The following is a 21,072-nucleotide window of genomic DNA, read 5'->3' as shown; positions in this document are numbered from 1 at the left end:
CATAGGAGGGAGGGAGAAAGGAACGAGGGAGTGAGGGAAGCAACAAACCTTTTCATGGAATCTCAACAGGTGGGATTAGTTTAAGAGTGAGGGATTGTGGGTATTGTATTTCAGGTTAACCACAGAACTCATTTGATATTAGACCACCCTACGAGAGAGAGATCTCAAGTGTTTAATCCTGTGGGCAGACCTCAAATGAGCTAAATAGATGCCATCAGCAATGCATAAATTAACACCCAATATTACAGTGGAAAACAACGCTGACATTCCTAATTTTTGCTCTTTTGTTTTTTAACAAGTGACAACTTGCTGATGTGTTTTGCGCGGAGGATGCCAGGGTGGTATCGGATTCCTGGGACGTGCTCTATTTATGCCTTGGGTACAGCCGTGTTGACAGATGTGGCGTTTTGCGAGGCACTGAGAAGTGTGGGTAATTTGCCATTGAGTGGCATACTGATGGGAGACTGGGGTATAATGAAGAGGGAAGGCTTGGGTAACCACCACTTAGAGAGAGAGAGATATATATAGTGAGATATATAGAGATTGAAGGGACATGGTATACAGTCTATGGTATTTACGGCTCTGAGCCTAAGAGAGTATTGGATGAGAATGGAATTTGATGGAACAGAATAAATTGGAATGGAGTGGGTTTGATTGAACATTTGTTCCCTTATACTGTACCCATTAGTCTGCTGAGGTGATCCTGTTTGTATTTCTAGAGGTGAATTATAGCATGTGCCTACTTGTTTACATTCTTCACTTTCAATACCTTCCCTCTTGCTAATCATAGAGGTATTTACAATTGAGACTTTTCAATGTAAAAAATGTAATGTTTTCAATGTTTTGAATGTCAGAATTGCAGTTAATGCCTAAACTTAACACTTAAAAATGTGACATTTGGTACAAAAGGTTGCATGTTCAAATCTAGCGATAGAAAGTTGTTTTTGAGATTTTTGTTTTAAGCCTATCCCAAACCTTAAGTTAACCATTAGGGGATAATGCCTAACCTTAAGATTTAGGAGTTAATGCCTAACCCTAACTGTAACGTCTGCTTCCAACACGTAGATCCCCTGAATGCAGCTCACTCTCCAGATCCCAATCACCTGAATTCAGATCACCTGTTCACACACCTATATGTCATAATAACACACTATTTAGTTCAGTTCTTTGTACCCCATCAATGTAAGGTATTGTTTGTTTTGTGACATATCTCGATTCGGAGTCCTGGTTTTCCCGTAATGTAATCCTCCTGTGTATGATAGTTTTTGCCTATTCCCTGTCTGTACTTTAGCCTATTAGATTTCTTGTTATCAACCTATTGCCTGATCTCCTGGATGACGAAACTAGCCTTTTCAGAGCCTGTACTGTTACCTTTTTGGACCCCCTGTATATGACCTTCTGCCTGCCCCTGGACCCAGCTACCTGCCTCCTCCTGTATATGACCTTCTGCCTGCCCCTGGACCCAGCTACCTGCCTCCTCCTGTGGACCTTCTGCTGCCCCTGGACCCAGCTTTTTTATTTATTTTTTATTTTACTTTATTTAACTAGTCAGTTAAGAACAAATTCTTATTTTCTCCTAGGAACAGTGGGTTAACGGCCTGTTTACAGAATTAAACACCTTGTCAGCTTGGGGGATTTGAACTTGCAACCTTCCGGTTACTAGTCCAACACTCTAACCACTAGGCTACCCTGCCGTCCCTCTGTCTCCCCTCATGTTCATTACACTAACCTTTAAAAATTCAGAGCTAATTCCTAGACTTAACCTTAAACACTTTGAAATTTGTCGTTTGGAACAACTTAGAAATGTGGCGTTTGAGAAACTATTCTGATGTGAGACTGTGAGAGCTTTTTGTGAAGGATGTGGGCGGAAATTATTTTGAGACCCGTAATATATAGCTCAATGGATCTATTATGCTATAGAGTATTATTACTTGTGTTGACAAAGCCTAGATTTTCTCCTCATTAAGGGGAACTGATATACATGCATCATTTTGTCATATTATAATTGGAATACAAACGATCCTGAGAAAAATCTGAAATTGATGTTTTTTAATTAAAATGATTAAAAACTACATTGTCTGCACACTTTACAAGCACTTAATACAGAGTCTTTAAGGATATTACATGGATGAAAATTAAATTAACATAGCTTCAGACATACATGCTTTGAGCAAAATGAATTAACATTATGGTAAAACAAAATGAAGAGGTTGTTTAAAAGAAACATTAAAGAAAACAAAAGCTTTGTGCTTTTCTATCCAACATAAAATAAAATGTAATTGTACAATTTAACCTCCCTGTTTTGCAAATGCCTCATGATATACACACCTCTTTCTTAAGAGTTATGGACATTTTATCAACAGATAATGGAAACCAACCGAGACATTTTGTGTAAAACAACAAATCCAAACCATCAATGTAACAATATTACAGGCCTTTCTTTGGTTTTGATATAACCATATGATATCGGGTACATCTTTGATTTCTCATAGCTGCATGAATTTTGCCCAATCTAAAGTTAGGCCTTCAAACCCAAAGGGATGGGTAGGAACACAGTGATTATAAGAACATGCTATTCTTTCCCTCTACTCCCCAAGAGTTAGGAATGCATCTTTATATAATTGATTGTCTTAAACAAAAATAAGGAATAAGGTAGTAGATTTGTCAATAGAGTTAGCTTAACTTTTTTTCTGAGCTACAAATGCTAGCAATATTTTTTGTTTTTTAATGTATGCACTCAAAGATTGGGGGTCGCTAAACCAACCCTAATTGGTATAATATCTGCTCTAAAGAAGCCACAACAACTCTCCTCCTCCTTTTCACCAAAACACCTCAATTTCTTAACATGGCACACCTGACACAATTAATGAAGTGGCTCAGCACAGCTCATACAAAAAAGATGCTCTGTCCTGACATCTGAATCCTGTGCAGTGCCCTGAGCTGCAGGCACTAATGATCAATAAATTACAATAAGAAGGAGAGAAAACACGGTCAGAAAGGCTTCAAAGGACTCACAGCTCATGCAGAACAAAGGGACCTGTGCACAAGGGCTTGTTTTTAGTTAGGAATGACCTTGGTGTTGGTAAGAGGATCCCACTTTGAACCCCCTCTATCTTCATCCCTACTCTCTGTGTCCCCCTGGGGTGGGAAAGGCCATTGGGTCTGTGAGAATGTGCACAATCACACCTGTAGCACAGAAAGCACAGGTGTGTGTGTGTGTGTGTGTGTGTGCTTACCTGTGAAAATCAGCCCACTCCATCTCTACTGTTTAGTTAGCCACTTCAGACATGCCAATGTGGTTTGAGATTAAGCCAATCATAGTCTGAGGTTTCAGTGATAAACAAAGAAACAAGATCTGCATAGCCACATATTGTGGGTTGTGTGTCTTAAATATTTATTTTCTTCTTTAAAAGAGTGGAAAAATGTGAACTCAAGGAGGCTGGGGGTTGGTGATTGAGCGACTGTTTAAAGGGGGATCTTATAAATAAAGTGATTGTTGGATTTAATGTTGGGATCTGTGCTTCTAATGGTTGAATATCATGAATGTTTTTAGTGCATCGAAACTACATCGAAATACAAAATAATAACATTAAAAGTTTACTTTTTTTCATAATTTAGAAGAAATATATTACACAAATTCAAATTTTATATTAAACAACAAATAAACAAAATATTTATACAAAAAAGATAAGGTAGAGAAAAATGCTAAATGTTTTTGGGCATAAGTGAACATTTTCTCAAATTTGGCTCAAATAAATATAAAAAAAGTCAACTGTATTATCTAGTTCAGACATACTACACTAGAACAGTTTGCAGACACAATGAAGAAATATATAGGCCTACCATAAGTAAAAATAAAGATAACAGTCCAAGAAACTAAAAAGACAGGAATCCATAAAATTCCTGCTTCAAAAAACCTCTTCTCTGCTAAAGTCCTGGACAGTCCTCAGAATATCAGCTATTGTTCTGCTACATAGATGATCAATACATTAACGACTTTACAGGGGAGTTTCACTCAAATACATAATGTTGTTCATTTTGAATAAGCATTGCTTACTGTACCTCCAAGGACTGATCCATCCTAGTATAGATAATAAATGCAATTTTCAAGCAATGCATAACTACTTTGAGACGATGGATTGTTCTTGATGATCTTTCATGGACTGATGGATGATTCTCCAAACCGCTCACAAAATAAAAGCTTCAGGATCAGTATACATTAGCAATACAGCCACATGTCATCTAGGGCAGTTTCTGAGTCACGTGAAGCAAACATCCTGTTTGACTTCTGTTTTCACATAACAGTCAAAGGCCGTTGAGGCAGTACAGTCACTGTTCTGGATGTTTAGCTCGTAACGCCAAGAAAGGTATCCCTTATCTGAGGGATAAGGATAGTTTTGGTCTCGTTGGCTGATCAGCCACAATAGCACTTGCATTTTTACCATTCATCAGCTGCATAGAATGAATGGATGTGTAAGTTTAGCCTTTTCATAGTCTATGGTATGCATGTTGTACCTGTTTTTCAGAAGAACCTGATACAGTATATTACTATGGCTTATTTGTTCTAACACCTTAACATCTATTTGCAGTTATTTTGCAGTTCTTACTCATCAATTGAAAATAATGAGTTTTGTATGGCTTTCAGAGTCTCAGAGAATAGTCCCTGTCACAGTGCAGGGTGTACCCATGGCCTTCATAAAGGCCACCTCTGGCCATGGCATTCTGACAGACATTGAATGTCTTTGGTCAACTAGGAAAAGGGTACGAAGCGAGTGCGGGATAAAGAAAAGACAAACATGCAACATTTATTTTTGGGGGAAGGATTAATCTTTTTTTGTTTCATATAACTTCTTGACTTTTGCTTTCTCTCTCTCTTCTCTGTCCTACATTTGCTCTAGTTGTCTAACAGTCAGTAGGGCCTCCAGACAGACTCGTCCATGCGTCCAGACCCGCTCATGGTCGTAGGGGAGTTGCTGTGGCTGCCGTCTGCCTCCACCCCCTCGCTCTGGTTGCTCAGGCCCTGGATTATCAGGCTGTTGCCAACTCCAGAGGCTGAGGCCCCCGAGCAGGGCAGCAGGCGGCTGGGGGAGCGCTCACCCCCGGTCCCGCCCGGGCCCACCATGGAGAACTGGTAAGAGCCGGACCCGGTGCCGTAGTACAGGTGGTAGGGGGAGGAGTTGGACTGGAAGTGGCTTCCCTGGTTCTGGTTGCCTGGGTAGGGCGGGGGCAGGTAGGTGTGGTAGCGGGAGGAGGCAGACATTCCCGTCACACTGAGGCCTCCGATGCCCGTGCTGGAGGGGTTGGCTGAGTAGGTGAAGGCTCCTGGGTAGTGCATACGTGGGTCTGAGAAACGGGGGTCAGTCAGCGGGGACAGAGAGGGGAAGGAGGTCCTCTGGGGGAAGAGATCAGCGGTGGGACCTGAGAGAGGGAGAGAGAAACAACACATTTGGTTTAGAGACTCCTGGTGCACATAGATGTCATACATGACCCGCCCATGAAAATGTTTCAGAGTCAAAGTGAGATAGGGAGAGTCAGAATTCATTCCACTGACAGGAAGCTGTAGTAAAGTACCACGTCCCCAACTGACAGTGAAGATCTACAACCCTGCAAACACTATCTAGTTAGAAGTAATGAACTGAGAGTAACAGTTCAGTAACAGTCATGAAGCTGTGACAGCACATCAGCAAATAGATCTGTGAAGTTATGAGAGAGTCCTCAACCTCAGAATACTCCCAGTCCTCCGACACAACCATTCCAGCTAAACCAGAGGAACCTACAGTAACATCATTCTCTGTTATTTCGAATAATTAAAAGGGGCTAACACTGAGAGCTTGTTGTGCATTGTGGGCTGTTGTGTAATTCTACATAAATCACACTGAAGAGAGGGAACAGGAAACTACAGAGATAACCGTCACATTCAGAGACAAATAGGGGAGGGAGGGAGGGAGAGAGCAGCCTGGTCTCATAGACTAGATGTTACATAGTATATGTAAATCCAAGACACTCAAATGAGTGTAATATGTTACGTTTGGTATGGTTACATAAGACAGAAGATTACTTAAGTCAAAAAGGAAAGGAGGGTGATTGGTCGGGCTGGATACGTAAGCGTATAACGCGAACATCTAGCAACCCATAGGTTGCATGTTCGAATCTCGTCACTTTTTAGCTACTTTGCAACTACTTAGCATGTTAGCTAACCCTTGCCCTAACATTAACCATTGAACATAACTCCTAACTTTAACGCTTTAACCTAACTTCTAACTCTAATCTTAACTCTAACCTTAACCCTAGCTAACGTTAGCCACCTAGCTAATGTTAGCATTAGCCACCTAGCTAAAACTAGCCACAACAAATTGAAATTCGTATCATATCATACGTATTGCTAATTCGTAATATATTGTATGAATTGCAATTCTTAACATATCATACGAATTGCAATTTATAATATATCACACTAAATGGAGGATGGACATCCAGAAATGAATACATACCAGGGGTTGGAACTGGTTCAGGAAACCGAAAAGCATAAAATAACAAAGATTTTTAAGTAACAGAAACAGAACCTGGAACAAAACTGATCCATACTGTTCCAGAAGAGAACAGTTATTCTAAAAGCATGGGAAACGGTTAATAATGTTCTTTTAAGTTCCAGTTTGTTTTTCTAGTTCCACAACAAAGCACAAAAAAGTGCCTATGCATTGTCTTCACTCTGTCACTCAGAAACTTGTTCCAGTGTCTGTCTGCAAGCTAAAAATATTTGCCTGTGTGTGTGTGCGTGTTTAGGCTACCTCTCCTCCCCCCTCTGAAGCATAGGCTTTTTTAATTAGCTAGAAAATAATGGATTAACTCTTTCAATGCTAGTTAAGGATACTACAGGCCTAGTTATCACGTTTCAAGTTGGATTTATTAACTACAAAAAGGTTAGATGTGTTTTTAATTCTGCTACCGCTCTACACACACACAACTTATTAGCTAGCTAGCTCAAAGGACATTCAAAGTACCTCCATAGAAACCACTCCTCCTAGGTATAATTATGTGGCCCTAATTCAGATAATGCATGTCATAACAAGATGCCCAGTGCTTCAAGCCTCCTCCTCAACTCGCTCTCTCCCCACCAGCAAAATTTCAGTTGCATGTTGTGCCATAGGCTACACTGTCCATCACGCGTGTAAACAACTAGCCTACTCTAACCGTACTGATTGGTGAAGTAATTCAATGAGTTAAATGTAAACAAAGGTTGATTTCACAGGTTCAAAAAGAAACAGAAAGATGCGATATAAACCGGGAACTTTTTGGGGGGTTCGAACCGGTTCAGAACTTTATTTGGCTGGTTGGAACAGTGGAACGAAATAAAAACAAATTGTCATTCTGTTCAGAATGCAATGATTGGAAAATTATGTAGGTTCCAACCTATGATATGGAATGTCTCAGATTTACGTACAGAATAATATGAAATGCTCTGAGACCAAGTTGGTAAAAAAGAGTGGTAGAGAGAGAGAAAGAGAGAGAGTCAGAGAGAGAATGTGTGTGTTCTATGTATTTGTGTATTTTGTAAAAGTAACCAAACCGGATCAATGTCACAGACCAGTCAGTGCTAAACTATCCTGAAGTGTAGTCGCATAGGTAACACAGTACACAAAAGCCAGCTGTTTTGAGTCAAATTTCCCAGCCACGCATTCCCTAATTTATTCAACTGACAGAGGAAATTCAGATCATGCTCAAGTGTTTGACGCTGCAGTTTTCCTCGCTGGGATTTGGAGCAGCTCCTGTCACCAGTTTATTTCCTTAAGCACAACACCATACTGCCCCACAAAAACCAAGGCATGACTGCAGGGTTAGGCTGATCTGGCAGTTCCTTCCAAACACAACATGAGCTGTGTGTGTATATGTGTCTCAGTCTTCTCATTCATCTGCTGCCACCTACTGTACTGTAGTATCTGGGTTTGATAGGTGCATACAAGGACAGATGAGGACATGACTGCACACACCATGCACTTAATGTATGCTCCTAGGCCTTCAGCTAGTCTACCTGTTGAATCAGACATAGTTAACCCATAAAGGACCCACTGGGCACAGATGTCAGTTCAACGTCTAGTTTTGATTTACAGTTGGTTGAGTTGTCAACGTGAAATCAACAAAAAATGTTGCCATGTCATTGGATTTAGGTTAAAAGTTGGATGAAAAAAATATGAAATTCCCTTATGTTGATGACTTTTTGCAAATCCACATCACATAGATTTAGGGGGGTTGAAATGTGGTGGAAACAACATTGACTCAACCAGTTTATGCCCAGTGGGGCTCCACTTACAATTACCAATATTGACAATAGTGACAGCATCAGCTGATTAATGTGACAGACAAACATTTGATTCGTTTTTTCTTCTTCTTCATTCTGTGTGATGTAGGCTTCCGTAAACCAATAAACGGCAGTTTAATATCGCTCTCTTGATCAGTTTAATTTCTCTTTGGCAGGCAGTCAAGAATGAAGGTTTGCTCAGGGTGCGGCAGTCAATCACCTATTGGAGGCCAACGGGAGTAGGCCAACGGGAGCCATAGAACACCTGATAACTGTCACTCATCTCTGAGTACTGTCTGACTGGTTTGTTGTTACTGTAGCCAGGGTTTTGGAATAAGAGATATGTTTTATAATCAGAATTCTGAGACTTTTATTATAGTGTCACCATTTAGACTTTATGTCAGGGACTTTTATTCTGACAATACCTTTCCCCATGCTCACCTGCGCGGGGGATTCACCTGAGTCAATTATGTGCTACAGCTACTACAGCTACTATTCAAATTAAACTATATAGAAAGGAACGTCATTGTAACTCGATTCTTTAGCAACGGGCCCTCACAGAAAGTGATAGATAATTAAGTCAATAAATTATTTGTTACATTACTACCTAAAACAGTTATAGTTGGCCAAGATAGTTTGCCAGTTATTGTGAAGTGCCGTAAGTCTCCCCATCTTGCTATCTTGCAATTGCACACGGTTTAGTGCAGTGGAGGCTGGTGAGGGGAGGACGGCTCATAATAATGGCTTTCATCAAGAAAATGGAATGGCATCAAACCATATGTTTGATGTAGCTGATACCATTCCACTAATTCCGTTCCAGCCATTAGCACAAGCCCGTCCACCCCAATTAAGGTGCCACCAACCTCCTGTAGTTTAGTGGCATACATTTTATCTAGATGAACTGTACATAGGCTAATGGGCTGCATAATGTTCTGTCTGTTTGTAGCTGATTTTTTGTACATAAGCAGTAGTGGCAGTTTGATACTGGGTAAGGTGGGAATGTAGGTATGCAATGTATTCTCTAGAATTTGCTTGACTTTGACTTCCTTGTCCTGAGCTTCAGTGGCTTAAAAGAGACATTGTGAATAGAACAGGTGTGATGTAGTTACTTGCCACACACACACACACACACACACACACACACACACACACACACACACACACACACACACACACACACACACACACACACACACACACACACACACACACACACACACTGTCTGATTCCACTTGATTTGGTGTTGATGAGTTCAGTGTAAAATGTGGATTTGGATGGCATAGAAAATAGACAGTACAAGTCAAAAGTTTGGACAAACCAACTCATTTGAAAATAGTACAAATAAAGAAAAACCCTTGAATGAGTAGGTTTGTACCACCTTTTGACTGGTACTGTATATACAGGGTTGGAGTCATTAAAACTTGTTTTTCAACCACTCCACAAATGTCTTTTTAACAAACTATAGTTTTGGCAAGTTGGTTAGGACATCTAGAGTGTGCATGACACAAGGCATTTTTCCAACAATTGTTTACAGACAGATTATTTAATTTATAATTCACTGTATCTCAATTCCAGTGGGTCAGAAGTTTACATACACGAAGTTGACTGTGCCTTTAAACAGCTTGGAAAATTCCAGAAAATGATGTAATGGCTTTAGAAGCTTCTGATAGGCTAGTTGACATCATTTGAGTCAATTGGAGGTGTACCTGTGGATGTATTTCAAGGCCTAACTTCAAACCCAGTGACTCTTTGCTTGACATCATGGGAAAATCAAAAGAAATCAGCCAAGACCTCAGAAAACAATTGTTGACCTCCACAAGTCTGGTTCTTCCTTGGGAGCAATTTCCAAATGCCTGAAGGTACCATGTTAAGCTGTACAAACAATAGTACGCAAGTATAAACACCATGGGAACATGCAGCCTCATACTGCTCAAAGGAGACGCGTTCTGTCTCCTAGAGATGAACGTACTTTGGTGTCGAAAAGTGCAAATCAATCACAGAACAACAGCCAAGGCCCGTGTGAAGATGCTGGAGGAAACAGGTACAAAAGTATCTATATCCACAGTAAAATGAGTCCTATATTGACATAACCTGTAAGGCCACTCAGCAAGGAAGAAGCCACTGCTCCAAAACTGCCATAACAAAGCCAGGCTATGGTTTGCAACTGGGGACAAAGATTGCACTTGTTGGAGAAATGTCCTCTGGTCTGATGAAACAAACATAGAACTGTTTGGCCATAATGACCATCGTTATGTTTGGAGGAAAAAGGGGGAGGCTTGTAAGCCGAAGAACATCATCCCAACCGTGAAGCACGGGGGTGGCAGCATCATGTTGTGGGGGTGCTTGCTGCAGGAGGGACTGGTGCACTTCACAAAATAGATGGGAGGAAAATTACGTGGATATATTGAAGCAACATCTCAAGACATCAGTCAGGAAGTTAAAGCTTGGTCGCAAATGGGTCTTCCAAATGGACATTGACCCAAAGTATACTTTCAAAATTGTGGCAAAATGGCTTAAGGACAACAAAGTCAAGGTAATGGAGTGGCCATCACAAAGCCCTGACCGTAGTCCTATAGAAAGTTTGTGGGCAGAACTGAAAAAGCGTGTGTGAGCAAGGAGGCCTACAAACCTGACTTAGTTACACCAGCTCTGTCAGGAGGAATGGGCCAAAATTCACACAACTTATTGTGGGAAGCTTGTGGAAGGCTTCCCGAAACGTTTGACCCAAGTTTAACAATAGAAAGGCAATGCTACCAAATACTAATTGAGAGTATGTAAACTTCTTACCCACTGGTAATGTGATGAAAGAAATAAAAGCTGAAATAAATAATTCTCTCTACTATTATTCTGACATTTCACATTTTTTAAATAAAGTGGTGATCCTAACTGACCTAAGACAGGGATTTTTTTACAAGGAATAAATGTCAGGAATTGTGAAAAACTGAGTTTAAATATATTTGGCTAAGGTGTATGTAAACTTCTGACTTCAACTGTATATATAGTGCATTCAGAAAGTATTCAGACCAATTCCATTTTGCCATTTAAAAAAAAATGTTAAAGCCATATTCTAAAATTGATTAAATTAAAAATGTTCCTCATCAATCTACACACAATACCCCATAATGACAAAGGGAAAATAGAAATACCTTATTAATATATGTTTTCAAACCCTTTGCTATGAGACTTGAAATTGAGCTCAGGTGCATCCTGTTTCCATTGATCATCCTTGAGATGTTTCTAAAATACAACTTTAATGGAGTCCACCTGTGGTAAATTCAATGGACATGATTCAATGGACATGATTTGGAAAGGCACACACATGTGGTCTTAAGGTCCTGCAGTTGACAGTGCATTTCAGAGCAAAAACCAAGCCATGAGCTCGAAGGAATTTTCCGTAGAGCTCTGAGACAGGATTGTGTCGAGGAAGGGTACCAAAACATTTCTGCAGCATTGAAGGTCCCTAAGAACACAGTGGCCTCCATCTTTATTAAATGGAAGAATTTTGGAACCATCAAGACTCTTCCTAGAGCTGGCCGCCCGGCCAAACTGAGCATTCGGGGGAGAAGGGCCTTGGTCAGGGAGATGACCAAGAACCCGATGGTCACTCTGACGGAGCTCCAGAGTTCCTCTGTGGAGATGGGAGAACCTTCCAGGAGGACAACCATCTCTGCAGCACTTTAGCCAATTATGCCTTTATGGTAGAGTGGCCAGACAGAAGACACTCATCAGTAAAAGGCACAAGACAGCCCGCTTGGAGTTTGCCAAAAGGCACCTAAAGACTCTGAGACCATGAGAAGCAAGATTCTCTGGTCTGATGAAACCAAGATTGAACTCTTTGGTCAGAATGTCAAGGATCACATCTGGAGGCAGCAAGCCTACGGTAAAGAATGGTGGTGGCAGCATGATGTTGTGGAGATGTTTTTCTGCAGCAGGGACTGGGAGATTAGTCAGGATCGAGGGAAAGATGAACGGAGGAAAGTACAGAGAGATCCTTGATGAAAACTTTCTCCAGAGCACTCAGGAACTCAGACTGGGGCAAAGGTTAACCTTCCAACAGGACACCAACCCTAAGCACACAGCCAAGACAATGCAGGAGTGGCTTCGAGACAAGTCTCTGAATTTCCTTGAGTGGCCCAGCCAGAGCCTGGACTTGAACCTGATTGAACATCTCTGGAGAGACAGCGACATTTCCCATCCAACCTGACAGAGCTTGAGAGGATGTGCAGAGAAGAATACAGGTATGCCTAGATTGTAGTGTCATACCCAAGATGACTTGAGGCTGTAATCGGTGCTTCAACAAAGTACTGAGTAAATGGTCTGAATACTTATGGAAATGTGATATTTCTGTTTTTTATTTTTAGTACATTTGCAAAACATGATAAAAACCTGATTTTGCTTTGTCATTATGGGGTATTGTGTGAAGATTGATTTGGGGGAAATAACAATTGAATCAATTTTAGAATAATGCTGTAACGTAACAAAATGTGGAAAAAGTTAAGGGGTCTGAAATCCTTCCGAATGCACTGTATATAAAATACATGTTTAATATATCTTCCTTTATAATTTCCCCTAACCCCACCACCCTCCCCTAATTGGAGTAAACTAATAGACAACAACACATAGGCTTCTACTTCCAGCTTACACATACTATACACATTTTACTGACACAGTATATTTTACAATAGTTCTCTCTTTTTTTTTAGTCCCATCCTTCAGCTACCTTCAAACTCTCCCAAGACATTCTGTATTTGTGAAACAGCAAGCGCTTGCACGCCACAGCCCTGAGGGGGTAGGATGCTGAACTTGCGTGCCACAGTCTTGTTGAAATGTCTTTCCCCTACGTCTGGAGAACTGGGTATATTTTCAGCAACAAAAAAAATCTGTTCCTTTGTAATTTCCACGGCTTCTGCTTCATTTTTTACAGGGACACGTTTATTTTCTGCAGTTGAAATTCTCTTATTTTCCGGATAAGGGGGGTGCATGAGGAGGGTTAGGGGTCTGTTTCTTTTTCCAGAGTCTAGCAGGCCCCGGAGTCGGGCCCCATATCTGATTTCACGCAAGGAAAATCCAAACTTTCAGCTGCTGTCGATTCGGGAGAAGTGGAGTCAGCCCCCCCTGTCTCTCTCTCTCTGTCTCCTCCTGCTGAATATATGCTTTAGGGTAGAGCTGGGATTTGTGGCACGGGAACTTGATGGCTCTGGTGGCTGTGGCCCACCCCACACATGATCTCTATTTAATTGTCGCCAGTTGAATCGTGTTGACTAAATTGTGGCGGGACAGGCTCCTGTATTTCGTCAGGGGAAACTCAACTGGACACTTATCAAAACACCTTAATGGGGTTGTGTTGTGTTGTGTCACAACCTTGGCGGTCGGCCAGCCAGAGAGCACCCACCACAACCGTTCCCCTCTTAGCAGTTCAGCGGCTCCCCCTAGAGGAGAGGGTTAGATAAACAACGCCATACTCACAAACATAACCACAGTTTTGCAATCTTCTTTTTCTATTCACCCTGTTTGCTACCCTGATCCACATACAGCCCCCTCCTCTCTCTGCCAGCTAGGTATAGACCTAGGCTCTAGGCTCTGCCGCAGGACTGGGGAGGAGGAGTGGTGGATCTATGGCACAGGGTCCTGACGGGGCCTAGCTGGTAGCAGGGGCCCACCCCACACATGATCTCCATTAGGCTCAGCTGAAACGTGTTGACTAAATTGCAGGGACATGAGAGGGGATGAACCCCAGAGGGCTGGCTGGCGCGGCCCACCGTCTGTGATGTTCCCACTCTAAAAGTGGTGGCTTGGAATCAAGTTTTTTTTAAGAGAACACAGTGTTCTAGCGCGTTCCTCCCTTTCCCTCACTCCCTTGCTTGTGTGCGTGCTCCCATATTGAGTTCTGCCACACAGCAGGGCGGAGGAAACCTCTCTCTCTCTCTCTCTCTCTCTCTCTCTCTCTCTCTCTCTCTCTCTCTCTCTCTCTCTCTCTCTCTCTCTCTCTCTCTCTCTCTCTCCTCTCCCTCTCTCTCTCTTCTCTCTCTCTCTCTCTCTCTCTCTCTCTCTCTCTCTCGCTGTCACACTCTCTCTCTCTGAGGTCCACTAGTCCACAGTCAAGCGTGTAACCCAGATACGGAGGGAGGTTTGCCTCATTTGCTTATGGGAGAAACTGATTTTGGTTGTTAACATAAGGGCGAGCAGAGGCCGCCAGCGGTGTGTGTGGAGGGGTGAAGGGATGCAAATCCAGGTGCTCACCTGTGAAATGTTTACTCTGAGTGCAAACGACGACAAATAACACCCAGGGAATGGTGTCTCAGGCAAATGAGCGGAGAGGTGGGAAAGAGAGGGAGAAAACCTCAGATCAGGCTGGCCCAGAGAGAGATAGATGGAGAGATAGATCTCTTCTCCTTTCATCTCCCCCCTCAGACCGCAGCCAGAGACAAGTGACTGTCCCATGCTTCCCAGACCATCACTGATTTGAGATGTGATGAGAGTTTTATAGTTTTTATTATTGACCAAATGCTACAAGGATGGTCACAGTTGACATCAGTATGGCCAAGCAATAAAAAGCCAGGCAAATACTGTTGGTCCACAAGCCAAAGAATAGGAGACACAAATGAACACAAATGATCTGTAGATGTTTGTATAAGCGCTTAGGCCTTGGGGTCAGAGCTTCGCATCTGATGCAAATAGAATAACACGTCAACAACCCCAAAGACCTATCCATGGTAGCCACTGTAACATGTGAGCCAAGCAAGTTTTGCATGGTCCTATTTATCACTAGCAACACGATTGAGGCATTAGGGAGTTTGTGATGATAAAGCACAGAGATTTTCCTAATGTATCAACGAACCAGATATGATTTAGGAGTTTGGATAACTAAATGACCTGGATGGGTTCTAGTAATATTTGTTATTGCTAAAGAGTTTGCAAGATGTGGCCAGGTGGCATGTACACTCCTATCTATTATTTATTGTCGTACTCATTTATTTCTATTTCAGTCTCTTTGGAATTGGGTTGGAATTTCATGATTAGACATAGGAACCTCAACCTCAATAACAACAGTCCCCATCAAACGTCAATTCAACTTTTCACACCGTAGTGAATATCTTGCTCTGAAATTAATATCTGGCAAGGGAATTTGCCAATCTATACATTCCATCTCCTCATTCTAAATCAGGGGAAAATTATGAAACTGCTCTGTTGTTTTTGGAAATCACTGACAGTCACACCTAAAATACTGTTTTACCCGAGGGGCTTTCCTCATCAAACGTATTGAAAACTTCCAGCAAGCCCAACTGATCAGTCCTACAGAAGGGTGTGTGAGTACAAGGAGCATCTAGGAGTAACATGGAAGGGTGTGTGAGCAGATGACTCAGCAGGTCTGATGCGGTGGTTTCTGGGAAGAGGACGGGTGGGTGGCTGAGTGGCCGTGAGGCAGGAGAAGAAGAGTGCCAAAACACCATGATGGAGGGAAGCAGGGAGGGAGAGAGAGGGGAGCGACGGGGTGTTCTGGAATGTTCTGGGATCCAGAGCCCTGAGGGCAAACCGAAACACATTCCCAAAAATGTCACAACGAGTGGAACACCCATTGCCATACCCATAGTTCGAGCTTTTCCAATATCTCTATATTCATTGCACTGTGTCAGAAAAATGTTTGATTAACTATTGATGTACAATTATGACGCAGAATTTCTCAATTTGTGTCCTTAGCTCCTCTTGAAGAGGTTACATTGTGTGAATTGTCTTGGGTGATATGTATATGTAGTCCAAGACTGGTAATTATGGTAATCTCTTATTGCTCACCACACCTCTTATACTGTGCCATGATTGGGCCTGGCATGTTATGATTGAGCCTCAGAAACCGACAAACAACACTTGCAAACATCTTGCCATACTGGCCTGCGCACACACGCAAAACAAATCGGGTTCATCTAAGGAGAGCAGAATGTTTGTGTTTACTTCCTACTGTTGAGAGAGAGAGAGAACATCATAAAATAATAATGGAGAAAAAGCACAAGTGAGAAGAAAGACGATTCAGATGAGTTTAGGAGGATAGGACCCAGGGCAGAGTATATATTATATCTCTCTTACTTGACCATCTGAGGTCGTCCTCCACTTTGCATGTCTTCAGAGCTGGTGGGTCAATCTGGTCAGACCACAGGGCTGCAATGAACACAGATATTATGTGTTAATTAAGGAGAATTTAGACATGACACTAGCCTGCTAATACTGTAGCCTGGGAAGTTACTGAATCTGTGCGGTATGACAAAAACCTCATAGCATGAGTGTTTCTAATTCTGGTGCACAGTACAAGTACAAGGTATTTAGAGATACTTTTTTCAGGTTATGATTCTGTAGTTATGTGCACTTAATGAGTTTGAGTGAGGGGAGTGTAGCTAATCTCCCATCTCCTCAATGCCCTAAAAAATCCTGCAACATGTTTGGGGAACTGTCTACCTGTGACAGGTCTGTCTGTGCTGACTGAGCAGAGAGGAGGGCAGAGGGGGAGCTCTCACTGGAGTGAGACTGGAGAGAGGGCCTGGGAAAGCAGGGCTGCTGGGTTGTTGGAGCTAACAAGAATATTTTGGTCTCTCAAGGGGCTGGTGAGCAGAGGTGTGAGGCCTTTGTTGGCCTGTCCAGTCAGCCTGTCAGGGAGAGAAGAATCCCTACTGGCGCAGCGCGTGGGACCCTGGTTCACACTCAACGGCCACACCGCAGGAGGCTGACAATTTGACATTCAAATAGTGTCTGTTTGCTCTCGGTCTGAGATGGGGCAGTTGTTACAAGCCAACCTGCACGAACCATGGACCTCAAACACCCATGCTTGTACACACACACATGCACAAACATTCTCATACAAACCCTAGTACACATACAGATTCATAGAGACACTGTCATATATCTCCTGTTATTATATTTGTATGACAGTTTTATCTATTAATGTACACATAATGTGTCAAATGTCATCCTTAGCTGTTCTTGAAGATGTTATATAGTGTGAATTGTCTCAGGTGATATGTATATGTAGTCCAGGCCTCCTCAATTATCCCCTCTCTGTATTTTTCATGCCTCTTGTCTCAGACAGTTAATCATGGCCATCTTTTATTGCTCACCACGCCTCTCATACTGTGCCACACACACACACACACACACACACACACACACACACACACACACACACACACACACACACACACACACACACACACACACACACACACACACACACACACACACACACACACACACACACACACACACACACACACACACACACACACACACACACACACATTCTCATAAACACTAGTACACATACAGATTCATAGGCATACATATTTGCATGGCAGTTTTCCATGAACATACAGTAACTAAGGCCTGGAGAGTACTCTGGTCATGTCCCTGGCCCTCATCCTGCTACAGTAACACTACGCTACAGTATGAGGTGAGGAACAACATCCTAACCGCTATATTAGCAGTGGTGATCCTGACCTTGAGAGGGGCCAGGAACAGGGAGAGGAGGTGGAGGGGCGGGGTTGTTCACCTATGCCCACACTAGGCCCAAGCTCTCTCACCCTCGGAGCTACTCTACTTCCTCTCCAAAGGCCCAGATCAGCACTCAGTCACTGAGAGGTTCCGAGCTTCACTCCACAATGGGAAATTCTTACACATAAATGGGGTTATTCAGAAAGGCTTCGAAGCAGCTGGTGCAATTTGCTCAAGAAAATAAACATTTGTTTAAAATATTTTGATTGGCCTGTGGACAACGTCAATACCAGCGGCACAGATGACTCCTGTTAATAAGAGGCTCGGCCTCTGGGCGGGGCCAGAGATTAGGGGTAAGGGTGCAGGATTGGTAGGAGACAACCACTGCGTCACAAATATGAACGTTTTTGGGGCGGCGCCACTGATGGCTGGGAGGACACAAATAAACACACAATCTGCATTTGAAGTGCAGTTGGAGATGAAAGGGCGTCTGCTGAGACATTTTCGAACCAAGATGGCGTTCTTCCTCGTGACTCCGGATCCGGCAGTGCCTCAGAGACATGTAATGCGCCTAGTGCAATGAAGCGTGTCATTGAGACACAGTGAATGCCGGGCTTGTGCTGGCTTCCTGTTTCACTTAGGCCCTAGGCGTCGCTACGAAGAAAGAAAATGTGAGAGTCGAGAGAGAGACAGAGAGAGACAGAGGAGAGAGAGAGAGACTGAGAAGGAGAGAGAGAGAGAGAGAAAGAGAGAGAGAGAGAGACTGAGAAGGAGAGAGAGAGAGAGAGAAAGAGAGAGAGACAGAGAGAGACAGAGGAGAGAGAGAGAGACTGAGAAGGAGAGAGAGAGAAAGAGAGAGAGAGAGACAGAGACAGAGACAGAGACAGAGAGAGCGTGAGAGAGAGAGAGAGAGAGAGAGAGAGGGGAGGAACATGGCCTTGGCTCAGCTATGTGGGACATTTTATATGTCTTTTGAGCCTCACTTTTAACATGAGTAAAAACAAACACATTGGCTGAAAAATCCTCCGTTCTATTTGAGAGCCCTGCACCCTCCCTCCTTCCCTTCCCCTCTCCTCAGAGTCAATAGAGACTGCTCATTGCACACATGTAGTGGCTGTAATTGCTGAAATGTAATACTGGACCCGGCTCTGATGTTAAATTATAACTAACACAAACAGTTGAGTCTGGTAAAAAACTTGCTTTCCCTTCTCTTTTTCTTTTGACTGTGGAGAGATGGCTTCAAAAGAGAATATTTTTTTATTGGTGAACAAAAACATTTTCAGTTTGAGTAATTCATCCTAAGGTCAAAAAAATAGAGTGACCACAAGTGCAGCTCTTAGGCACCATAACAAATAAACTCCATGGTTGCCTTTGACATATTATGTAAATACAGCGCTGTAAAAGTAAAACGGAATCACGAGTCGCTGGTCTGGATTCCCGCTAGTTTTGGTTGCGTTTGGCCATAGAGCTCCTTTCCTGTACGGCTTTGGCACGGACCAGCATGCATTGATGCCCAAATGGAGCTTGTAGCCAACAGCCTTTCTACCAGGCTCACAGCATGGTCACCTCTCTCTGGTCTTCTCCTGACAGATAGTCAACGACCCACAGACCAACACAACTACCCAGTAACCACATCTGCTACTTCCAAACAGAGACATGGCCTTGCCATCTATAAGCATGTGCAATGTGCCTGGTTGCCTGCTCCAGGGACTGGCATGCTTTTTGTGTCTCACAGTGACTCTTTGTTGGTTCTAATTGGTTGATCATGTCCTGCTGGCTGTTCGAGTGGGTTTGAGGCTTGAGCTCGACACAGATCCAGATGACCCAACTCCACATCCTAACATTTACCATTAGGAGGATGAAATCAAATCTGACACTGGACCAGTGGTTAGGGGCTCTGGGTCTGATCAGGGCTGTTAGTGATAGAGACTGGCGCAGGCGTTTGCTTAGGGGGCCAGCCATCTTGTTTATGTGGAGTAAACAGTGTGGTCCCTGTGGACAAGGGAGGAGGGGTAGGGCCTCACTATAGCTAGCAGGATTTTCACAACCAGAGAGAATCCAGGATAGAGAATCCAGGATAGAGAATCCAGGATAGAGAATCCAGGATAGAGAATCCAGGATAGAGAATCCAGGATAGAGAATCCACGATAGAGAATCCACGATAGAGAATCCAGGATAGATTCAGCTGTTTGACATTTCACCACAGTAGAATGGCTGCAGATATTTGCCATTGGAACAGTTTTGATGTATTGGAGGTGTACTTCACAGCATCTCCTGTAACCACCAGTAAATGGTTTTCAAGTAACATATCACATATATACATCTCCCAGGTGTAATGGCTTAGCATGCCAACTTGTGAATCATACTGCACATTCTATGAAGCATAATGAGAAGCTTCTTGTATTATCTTAGCCTTGATTTAATGTGAGATGAGGTTACCATAACCCCAGAACTACAGTCTCCTGGCATGCTGACATGCCAGTCTTTAGAAGGGTCTTAACAGGGTGCTGAGATGGGATCGTCCTGGGCAGCATGGAGGTGGTCCTTTGTTTCCTGCTCTGCTAGAATCATTAAGACTAGATCCCTCATCGGGGTGAGACCATTAATACAACCAGAGTGTGTTTTATCACTCACAGCCATCACACACACACACACCTCCTCAGCAACGCAGGTTTCTTGGGCCCTCATCAAAGCAGCGAGCACTTGACTAGATGGCGGAAAGTTATGCTTGTATCTGATATTCATCCAGTTAGGAACGCAGGTGTTGGAACAAATAGCATGTTAAATGATACCACCTCAAAAGGCAAAATACTTTGTATTCAACGATTAAATTGCCACTGTCTTTTTTTTCTCTTCTAAAAACACATTTAAGTTAAAAGAACAGCTCTGGTCTGGGGAGCTTGTTAAAGCAGTCTGAGGCTGGTTAAGTGTGCCTCCTTTAGAAAAGAGAATGAAGAAAACTGGAATCTCTAGGATTATTTTTGCAGCGTTTCCCTGAAATCTAATTTTCTTTCCATTTAATCTTAACATCTTCAACATCTTTGCCTCTTTGGTTTGGTTTGACTGGTAAAACTGTAGACAATATACACAGGGTGCTTTAAGGAAATGGACAGCATTCTCTGAATATCATTAGAACACACACATGCACATTTAGAAAACCAGAATAAAATGGTATGGTACCCGATTGTCTGAGTGTGGGATTTGCTTGACTGCTCTGGCAGAGCCACACACACACACAGCTTCCCACATGCCCTCCCATAGGATAATTCTTCACATCTAGCAGGCTCACCTGTGGCCACGG

At 42.7% G+C, this 21,072-nt stretch overlaps 1 protein-coding gene across 3 annotated transcripts in view; it reads right to left on the bottom strand.

Annotated features, from left to right (window-relative positions):
* Nucleotides 1–2,034: 2,034 nt before the first annotated feature.
* The window catches only part of LOC135508305 (runt-related transcription factor 3-like), an 87,724-nt gene continuing 68,686 nt past the window's right edge, over nucleotides 2,035–21,072 (bottom strand). For 2 of the 3 annotated variants that reach the window (XM_064928393.1, XM_064928394.1), the window contains exons 7-8: nucleotides 16,377–16,448; nucleotides 2,035–5,418 (exon numbers count right to left, since the gene is read on the bottom strand). In XM_064928393.1, the coding sequence (XP_064784465.1) occupies nucleotides 4,910–5,418; nucleotides 16,377–16,448 (581 nt within the window). In that variant the 3' untranslated portion in view covers nucleotides 2,035–4,909. The remainder of the gene's footprint in view (nucleotides 5,419–16,376; nucleotides 16,449–21,072) is intronic. The other variant, XM_064928395.1, reaches the window with a different exon arrangement.

This window comes from Oncorhynchus masou, chromosome 21 (genome assembly GCF_036934945.1).
Source record: "Oncorhynchus masou masou isolate Uvic2021 chromosome 21, UVic_Omas_1.1, whole genome shotgun sequence".
NCBI classification, from domain to species: Eukaryota; Metazoa; Chordata; class Actinopteri; order Salmoniformes; family Salmonidae; genus Oncorhynchus; species Oncorhynchus masou.
This window is presented reverse-complemented; position numbering and strand designations above follow the sequence as displayed.